Raw genomic sequence first — 10,206 nt, 5'->3', positions numbered from 1 at the left:
TTATTATCAGACTGGTAATCAACACGGTTCTTGAGATATGTGGAAGCCGTGTTCTGATTGGTCAAATTGCACAAAATTCAACACTGCACTTTCTTGTGTCCCCAGCAGCGCACCCTCCAAGTTTGAAGTCAATCGAATGAGTCAATCGAACAAACGGTTCTGTGTGACAAACGGTTCGGTGTGTGTGTGTGTGTGTGTGTGTACTCCCAGGTTCAGCAAGGAGAACAAGGGGACTGTTGACCCCTACACCTACCTGCCTTTCGGGGCAGGGCCCAGGAACTGTATTGGGATGCGATTTGCTCTGGTGATGATGAAACTGGCCTTGGTGGAGATCCTGCAGAGCTTCAGCTTCTCTGTGTCTGAGGAGACGGAGGTGAGTCCACAAATGTCCATACAAGAGTCATCATTACTAGTTAGATGACATGTCAGAGGTATCAGGAGTTAATAATTGTCTTTTTGTCAATCCAAAGATCACCTGGTGACACAGCACTTTGAAAAACAATACAACTTGATCACAATGAATAGAGTAATACAGTATGCCCTAAAATGTCAAATAATGCATCTCTAATGGCTATCCACTCTTTTTGATACCGTTGCTACCCGCCAGATTCCCTTTGAGATGGACGTCCAGGACCTGCTCCTATCGCCACAACGTCCAATCAAAGTGAAGCTGGTGCCACGTTCTGAGCGTTCTGAGCCCTCAAGCTAGGAAACCAGCAAGAAGAACACTTGCATCAGCTGTGCACGCACGCACGCGCGCGCGCACACACAGACACACTCGTTGTCTTGTTGTTTGCCACCGGAGATGATGATGTACACAACACATTTCCTAATGGACAATAAATACATCATTCGCCTGTATTTGCATCAAAATTAGTATACTGTTCAACGGATTGTGAAAATATAATGTATATGGTGGGAATAAATATTATGGATAATTACTTTTATGTATGAGTGAATACAAATAAAAAATAACTGAAACAGACAAAACATGATTTAATGTATTACTTATTATTACAGTACCATAACTCTAACAGTTGCTCACCTTTCTTCTTTGTTCCTCTAGTTGTGTAGCTTTTACAAATATCTATCCCTTAACTTAGTGATTGAGACATTACCTAGAGAGTAGGTTTGTAGGTGCAAACAAATAATACTTTGAATTATCAAATCATTTCATTTACCAGAAATATTTCTCTACTCTTCTCTACTAAAACTAATAAAAGAAATCTCCCCAAGAAACATTAAAAAGTGGTCTATTTTGGCCTTGTTGGGAGTCCCTCTCCAGCCTAACACCTCTAAAGTCATGCAGCATGTTCTTGCTTTCACCACTTTACTGGCCAGGCGACTCATTCTCCTTAAGTGGAAACATGCTCAGCCTCCATCTCACAATAGCTATAATCGCTACCCTCCATCAAACTCCAGAAGCTTAGATTCTCCCTCAACGGCTCTCTCAATTCTTTTGAAAAGACTTGGAGACCTCTCCTGAATCATATTGAGTCATTAACCGACATCCCTGCCTGGTTGTGACGACTGAGCCGTTTTGTTTGTTTTTAACTTGTTTTATTTTATTTATTCTTAACTTTTCTTACATGCTGGTGCATTTATCTCATTTATATTTATTCATACATTTATTTTACACAAGTAACCTCTGTAAACTGTCATAGGTACACTATGGAAATGATTCCTGTCAGAAAATCCTTTGTTGTTGGAGGGTTTGTTTATTTTATTCGTTTAAAATACATCATCCGACCTAAGTAACCTACATTAGCATGAACAACAGTACTGATATGGAGAAAAATCCTCATGATTATCATGATACTGCTTCAACCACATCTTAATTTCTGGTGTTGCCCCCCTGGACAAAAATGCACCAGCACCCCCTGGAGGTAACTGTCTCCAAAGTATTAAACGGTCAAGTCAATAGACCCTTCTCACGGGGGCCACACAAAATGGCCCCCGTGAGAAGGGTCTATTGAGCTAGAAAGACTGTCTGCGTTGCAACAAACAACATTGGTACAATATGTAAGATCTGTTCAGGCACAATTATTCCCAACAACATAAGTGTCACAGCTTACATGTAGCATATATCGTAGCCCCGTTACTCCTCTTTCCGGGTATGACGTCCTCGCCTACCCTACAAGAGTCCCGTCTGCGACCCGTACATAGACTTGCCTGCGACTCTGACCCCCAAGCTGTCTAAATCAGCGATACGGACGTATTTACAAGTTTCACAGAAACATTTCAAAGACACATAGTTGAGAAGAAGGGTTCATAGCTTCTCGACGTCGGGGTTAGAAATGTGCTGGTGATATAAAATAATGGTGAAAATAATATCACCAGCACAGACTTTGGATGAAAAGAGGCATTTATGAGCAGCGTCGAGCTTTCTAACCCCGACGTCGAGAAGCTATGAACCCTTCTTCTCAAGTATGTGTCTTTGAAATGTTTCTGTGACACTTGTAAATACGTCCGTATCACTGATTTAGACAGCTTGGCAGCCAGAGTCGCAGGCAAGTCTATGTACGGAGACAGGGACTCTTGTAGGGTAGACGAGGACGTCATACCTGGAAAGAGGAGTAACAGGGCTACATATATCCTTAACGCACAGTTCAAGTTAGACAGTCTCTTGTTTTCGCAACGGCAGGAAAAAATTCACACTGGCCATCCGCGCATCTCCTTCCCCTCCTCTCTCATGCAAATAACCCTTCACTCTTTGCACTGCAGTGTTTCTCAAAGACAGGACAAAGAGCGTCCCGTATCAGGTCAATACAGAACACATCTTTTAGTTTCCAATTACGGGACAATTCCGTAAATTAAGGGACAGTTGGCAGCCCTACTGCCGATGTACTGGGAGTGTTGCTCATGTGAGTGTCCTTCAGTTGGACAGAGACACACTTTACCGATACCACGCTGTCGCGATCGGGATAGGATAGTGTCCCCATGGTCTCCCACGTGTCCGTCTCGTCACAGTACCGCTCAATGGTGTCAACGAAAGGCTCTGCCGAGTACATATAGCCCAGTACGTAGATCATTCCATCCACCACAGCAGCAGTATTAGCGAAGTAATGTTCTTTCATAGGGGCACACATGGTCCACTGATTGGTCTTGGGGTTGTAACACTCCACATCATTTATTAAGGTTTCCCACTGGCCAGTGCGCCGGCCACAGCCACCTATAACATAGATCTTTCCTTTGAGTGTACAGGCAGCTGCACCATAGCGAGCGATCTGCATAGGTGCCACCTTAGCCCATAGATCGGTTTTAGGGTCGTACACCTGGACTACATCTGTTTCAATGGAAATGCCGGCTAGGCTTATCATATTACCACCAGCATGATAGAGCAGTCCATCAAGGGACACCACAGAAGGATGGCGGACGGCTATCGTGATATCATTTATAAATTGCCAGGAGTTGGTGATGGGGTTGTAGCACTCCACAGAGTCCATTTCATGCCACCCGCCCACCGCAAACACGTAGCCGTTCAGCATCACCAGGTCGAACTCCGAGCGAGCTACATTCATGGGGGCCAGCTCCAACCATGAGTCCAAGCAGGGGTCGTAGCGCCACATCTTCCTGCTGACTGAACCATCGGGCAATTCTCCTCCAGCCAAATACAGAGTAGAGCCTGACGCCACCAGACCGTGACTGGTTACATCGAGGGGCAGGCAGGTCAGGTGCTTCCATTGATTAGTCACAGGATCGAAGCAATCAACGCTAAACAGGCGAAGCTTGTTCACTGTCATGATCACAGTGGACCACGCACTGCGGCACGAGAGCTCTCCACTGCGGTCCTTCAGCAGCAGGTAGTCCTGGTACTCCTTCTCCACCTCCAGAGACTGCATCACGTCATGGAGGTAGGAGGGGCTGATGAGAGGCAGATGGATATGCTCCAAGACCTTTCCAAAGCTCTGTTTGCGGGTAGAGCATTTGTTCAACCATAACATGGCGGCCTCTAACACCATCTCCTCATTGGGCACGTTGACATCGTCACCAATGATCTCCATCAGTTGGTCCACAGAGAGAGACAGGAACTCCTCCTGCTGGTAAACAGTGCTAAAGTGCTGGAGGATGTAGTCCATGCTGAGTTTCTCCAGCTCCTTACAGGAGTGGGCCTTGGCAAAGAAGTGGACCCCCACACAGTTCATTACAGACATCTGATGCTCCATGAACCGACAGCAGGCCTCTCGAACCGCCATAAAGTCCAGCAGGTTAGCCGCTGCTAGCAGGGCCTGCACATTTGCTTTGGAGATGACCACCTGTGATGTGTACGCATAGCTCACCAGCAAGTCAATCATCTGAGGTTCAACTCCACTGATGGGAACCCGTTCCTGTCTGGACTCTCTGAAGCCCGCGGAAAACATTCCCTGGAAGTAAGAGCTACATGAGGCCAGTACAGTGCGGTGGCAGGGGAACTCCTGCCCCCCACAGCACAGGGTGACATCACAGAGAGCGTTGTTGAGCCGCAGGCTGTTCAGGCCCTGTAATCACCAAGACAAAGCAGAAAGAAACAGGGGTGGTTTTTACACGGCGCACTACACATTTCAACAAGACTTTTCAAACTCACGAAAATTAAAAACTGACTTCACAATCGTTCTAGAGGACAACTTGGTGGACAATTTCATGTGTTTACCTAAATGTTTCCTCAAAGTTGAATCGAGTAGTGAAGCGAATGACAGGAAATTACGCCATTTACGTCAGTATAACTCAAACCAATCACAAAAAAACATTCACCACAGGGGTTGGCTATAATTTAAGTGACAGAACATTCACCACAGGGGTTGGCTATAATTTAAGTGACAGACCAAAGGACAAATCAAAAAATCCAGTTGGGAATCCACTCTTAAAGGCGAAGAGTGACGATTTTTTGTTGTGCCGTTTTTTTCAGGCGGGCTGAAACGCTGCTCCTCTAAACAGAGCTTGATTTAACTTATTATTTCTGTCTTTTTCAAAATTATTTTTTCATTTTGTAGTAGTAATGGTGCATATTTGTCGATACAAGCAGTGTTTTTATTCCAACATGACCCAATAGTATGTTTAATACTAGATTTTCATGAGGCCAGAATGCAGAAATCTCCCATTGTGATGACATTAGTTCGTCCTGCCTACCTGTAGCACGGCGTCGGGGTGGCTCGCATTCACACACAGGTAGTCCTCGCTGCCTGGATGCCGAGAAGCTGGAGGACCAGTGGTGTCGACTGGAATAATTTCAGCCATATCTCTCTCGTATTTTCAAAGAAGATGCACTTGAGACAAACTGTGAACTATATCATCAACTACGTGTCTGTAGCTAGGCTATAATAAGTGCTCAACAACAACAACCCGCCTCAGTCTCTTGAGTCTTCTTCTTCAAGGTTTATTGGCGGTTGGCAAACAACGAATTGGTGCATTACCGCCACCAACTGGTATGGAGTGTGGACCAGAATCTATTTCAATCATTAGGGGCGGAGCGTTGAGAGATCCACACTCCACACGAGTGAGTCTGGGTGACAGAAGAATGGACACTATTATGTTTTGGAGTATTTTGGGTGGACGTAGTTTTGTTTTTCACACTGAAGAGAATATTTTTGTAACTGCTAAAATCCAGAAGGTGGCGGTAATGCACAAAAGATGTTTGCCAACCGCCATAAAACATTAGAAGAAGAAGAAGAAGAAGAAGAAGCACACCGACCGGATGTTGATTAACCGATACAACAGCAATGGCAGCGACCTTGTGGAGAGCATGATTTTAGTAACAGGCTAGTTTATGTCTAAAATGCTCTAATAGCAACTATAATAATTATTATATTGCTGCTCATAACGTTACAACATGATCTCGTTAATCAAATCCGCTGTCGGCGGAGTGAGCGGCATCTGTAGGAGTCGGACCAACGCTCAGCTGACAGGTAACTAAACGAACTAGCGGTTAAGCGTTAGCCAAAACACAAGCTTAGCTAGTACCAGGTTCTATATACACCCTTATTCTCACCATCATCATTATGGGGAAATATTTGGGTTGATGTTGGTGTTGGTACGTTAACAACAGTTGGGGTCAATTAAAGCTACGTGCAATTCCAATTCCAACTACAGGCATTTAATAATATGATTATGAATTTACCATTCATTCTCAATTCAGTTGATGAATGAAACCCAAACCCAGACATCTCGCCCCATCTTCCGTCGACATGTGCTGTCATACTAAGCACATTAAGTAATGCGTGTACTGCTGTTTGTTGCACAGGTGTTTTGCAGAACCACTTGAAGATCCTGGCTGCTGGAATGAAGACATATGAAATCCCTCCAGATTTCAGTGGTAATCATACACATTAAGCAAGGAACCTTTTTCGACATGTGATGTAGTTGTGTGATTTTGACTGGAAAATCTCAGTTGTGTAAAGCTTAGATCAATAAAGAACACCTTGATGATCCGACCACCACATCAGAATCAGAATCACTTATTGCCACAATATGTAAGATTACATGAGGAATTTGTCTTAGTGTAAGTATGCAGCATAGTGGTCATATCAATATTCAGAGATTAAAAATATATATATAAAAGACAAATCACAACATTGCAAGTGCAGTCCAATATATATACACACGGATAAGAGGAGTGTTACGTAAGCATTGTGAATTTCCAGTCCAAGTTCCAACAGTGTGAAACCGCTCTGTTCCCAGAGGTCTGATGTTAGTTGGAGGGTACCTGATGTTTATGTACTGTGGCTGATTCAACCTATAGTCCTCCTCGCCTCTTTTTTCTTTTCTTTTGTAACCTCTGAAGATGTGGTGCTGCCAGACAGGCCCAAGCTAAAGTTCATGAACAAGGTGCCCAACTTTAAGAAGCCCAAGAAAGAGATGAAGAAACTGCGGGATATCCAGGGCCCGGCAAAGGCAGCAAACGCCTTCACCACTGGACAGTATGCCATTGTGGTGAGTGCATTTTTCAGTAAACACTGCTATCCAGTGAGCTGATATTTGACAACTGTTCTGGCCTGGGGCATTGAATGACGATGATTTTTTTTTAATCTAGTTAATGCTGTGTTTTTAAGATGCAGCAGTCAGGAATCATATATTACCAGAATAATAATGGCTTGTGGAACATTATCCAAAGTCTAGTTGAAGTCTAAAGGATATTTAAAAAATGCAAATATTAGAATAAAAAATGTATGGAACTACACTGCTTTATGCTTATTATTCCAAAGCATAGTTACTGCAAATTTGTAATGGGAGACTACTCGCACTATAAGCATCCTATTTCATGCTATCCCATTTCATATAGCTAAAACATGGCATCCAGTCTTCTGTCAGGAATGGTCGCCCATTTGACAGACACTACAATATTGACTATTTTGAAAGCGTTACATGCTCACACACACACCTCTTCCTGCCCCCGTGGAAGGAATAGACTTTTAGTGGCCCATCTATGAAAGTGCATCCCGGACGGTTGTTGTCAAATATATTATACAAATATCAAATCTCCTGAGCAAATATATCTTTATTGTGGAGTACACAAGTATTAATGCCTCATACAGTGAGTATATTATAGTGTTTTATACTGCTAAATGAATGTGATAACCTTAAAAGTACAAAGTGGTTTCTTCTTCAATATTTTATTTTCTGATTAAAAAAAAAAATATATATATATATATATATATATATATATATATATATATATATATATATATATATATATATATATATATATATACAAAAAGTACAAAGTGGTTTGTGAGAGAATAACATTTCAGAGTGCTTCCCCTGTCTGTCTGCTCCTCAGGCCCTGGGAGGGGGCTACCTGCACTGGGGTCACATATAGAGATGATAGAGATGATCAACCGCAAGATGGACTCCCAAGACCACATTCGCCCGCTGGCGCATCAATGGCCCTTACAAGCCCATCACCCGTAAAGGCCTGGGCCAGCGCATGGGTGGGGGCAAGGGAGCCATTGACCACTATGTGACGCCCATCCGGTACGGGCGCTTTATTGTGGAGGTGGGAGGAAAGGTGGAGCTGGGGGAGGTGCAGCACATCCTGACAGAAGTGGCAAAGAAGCTGCCGTTCCCTGCCAAGGTGAGGCGACAGATACACTGTATCCTCTCTCCACGGTGGGGGGGGGGGGGGGGGGGGGGGGGGGGGTTAGAATTGTGTCCCATATCTGTTGCTGATATCTCTGATAATAAAGCTAGCGGTTTAGACAGCATCACTGCCGAGCATCTCAAGTATGCTAGTTTGAGAACAGCTCCTCTCCTTGCCCTATCTTTGACTGGTTTCATGTTCCATGGCTTGTTGCCAGATTCTATGCTTTCTGTCTTTCTTGTCCCAGTGATCAAGGACAAAGCTGGTAAGGTCAGTAGCCTGGACAACTACAGACCTATAGCTTTAGCCAGCATACTGTCTAAAGACAACTACAGACCTATAGCTTTAGCCAGCATACTGTCTAAAGACAACTACAGACCTATAGCTTTAGCCAGCATACTGTCTAAAGACAACTACAGACCTATAGCTTTAGCCAGCATACTGTCTAAAGACAACTACAGACCTATAGCTTTAGCCAGCATACTGTCTAAAGACAACTACAGACCTATAGCTTTAGCCAGCATACTGTCTAAAGACAACTACAGACCTATAGCTTTAGCCAGCATACTGTCTAAAGACAACTACAGACCTATAGCTTTAGCCAGCATACTGTCTAAAGACAACTACAGACCTATAGCTTTAGCCAGCATACTGTCTAAAGACAACTACAGACCTATAGCTTTAGCCAGCATACTGTCTAAAGACAACTACAGACCTATAGCTTTAGCCAGCATACTGTCTAAAGACATACAGACCTATAGCTTTAGCCAGCATACTGTCTAAAGACAACTACAGACCTATAGCTTTAGCCAGCATACTTAATAGAATATGAGAAAAATATTCAAAAAAAACAACATTTTGAATAATAAGTCGCCAGAAATATAGTTATTTAAAAAAAATCTCATCTTGTTGGAGCGTAACGCTGGATCTACCACGTAAATGATTTCCCTAATTCGATATCTGGCTAGAAATTGTATTGCAAAGCTTTGAGACTTATAACTTTATAACACAGGAACATTTTTTCCACAGCCGTTTCATGGAAATGCTGAAACTCTTGACATTGATTCTATCCCTGAGAATTTTGATCAAATGTCCTGAACAAATCATGGAAAATTATCTTCTAAAAATGGTGGCAAGCCGCTGCACTTACTGAAAGGCTTATGCTGTGCCTCTGTCCACAGCCTGCCCCTGAGGTGAAAGTGGTGTCTAACTTGCCTTCTGTTACCATGGAGGAGGTCGCTCCAGTCAGCGCTAGCGATGGTACCCTGCTGGCACCAGAGGAAGTCAAGGTTTGTCTTCTTTCATCATGATTCAAACATTGATTTGATGTGGCTGCATGTGAAGTGTCGTGTCTGATACTGTTCTCCTCTAACCAAAGGAGAAGAACAAAGGAGGGGATGTGCTGGGTGATTCTGAGTTAAAATATTCACATCACCAGTGATTTACTATTTGAAATTGTGGCGGTGTTCATAAATCTATGTCCTCAAGTTTTTTTGTTATAATAAAATGAGGGAGGACCACCGCTCAACCTGGCACCGTCTTGGTTAAGGTGCTGGAAAAAACAACTCCTCTGATGAAGGTCTTGCTGACCGAAAAGTTACAATAAATGTGATTTTTAGTGCAAATTTAAGTGTGCGGAAAGCCCTTCTTTCATTGTTACAATAAAATAAAATGGAAAAAGAAAAATCATGGACATGTTTTTAGGAGGAAATTGGGGTGTCATAATTAATAACTGTGACTGACTATGCTGTCAACAGCCAAAATGGAACGAATCCCACAATAGAGACTTTTTATCTCACTACTATAAGGCGAAGGGGAATTTCTCAACTGTGCATGCTCAGGACGGCGCTAGGAATGAGCATGTGATATTTCTAGTTGACATAATGAAGATGATATGAAGTAACGTTCCGCTTCTCTGTTTCAGGACGCGGGGAAGGACGAGGCTCTGCGCTCCTCCCAAGCCTTCTCTCAGCTGCAGGACCAGGTCAAAAGTCAGATCAAAGGTGCCAAGGACCAGTCTTCCACGAAGAAAAAGCACAAAGACGTTTAAGTTTTAGTTATAATTATGTGTCGTCATGGTAGATTAGCATTTTATTGTACAGATTCATTTTTTTTATCAGAAAGCTGCAATATATTTACCAGCAAGTCCTTGT

At 43.2% G+C, this 10,206-nt stretch overlaps 1 protein-coding gene and 1 pseudogene across 2 annotated transcripts; one reads left to right on the top strand and one right to left on the bottom strand.

The window, feature by feature from the left end:
• Nucleotides 1–2,558: 2,558 nt before the first annotated feature.
• LOC310799556 (kelch-like protein 23) lies at nucleotides 2,559–5,214 on the bottom strand (the record flags this gene model as incomplete). The annotated part of the gene is made up of 3 exons (XM_083662151.1): nucleotides 2,559–2,564; nucleotides 2,901–4,478; nucleotides 5,107–5,214. 3 exons carry the CDS (start codon nucleotides 5,212–5,214, stop codon nucleotides 2,559–2,561), a joined length of 1,692 nt encoding a protein of 563 aa, XP_083518277.1.
• Nucleotides 5,215–6,219: 1,005 nt separating this feature from the next.
• On the top strand, nucleotides 6,220–10,175 carry LOC310799677 (large ribosomal subunit protein uL16m-like; annotated as a pseudogene). The gene is made up of 5 exons (XR_014553991.1): nucleotides 6,220–6,289; nucleotides 6,758–6,906; nucleotides 7,754–8,047; nucleotides 9,235–9,342; nucleotides 9,978–10,175. The product of XR_014553991.1 is annotated as a large ribosomal subunit protein uL16m-like (transcript).
• Nucleotides 10,176–10,206: the final 31 nt, after the last annotated feature.

The sequence above is a fragment of the Poromitra crassiceps genome, assembly GCF_964638095.1.
Source record: "Poromitra crassiceps genome assembly, chromosome: 28".
In the NCBI taxonomy this organism is placed as follows: domain Eukaryota; kingdom Metazoa; phylum Chordata; class Actinopteri; order Beryciformes; family Melamphaidae; genus Poromitra; species Poromitra crassiceps.
Note: the sequence above shows the minus strand (reverse complement) of the source record. Positions and strands in the feature narration are given on the sequence as shown.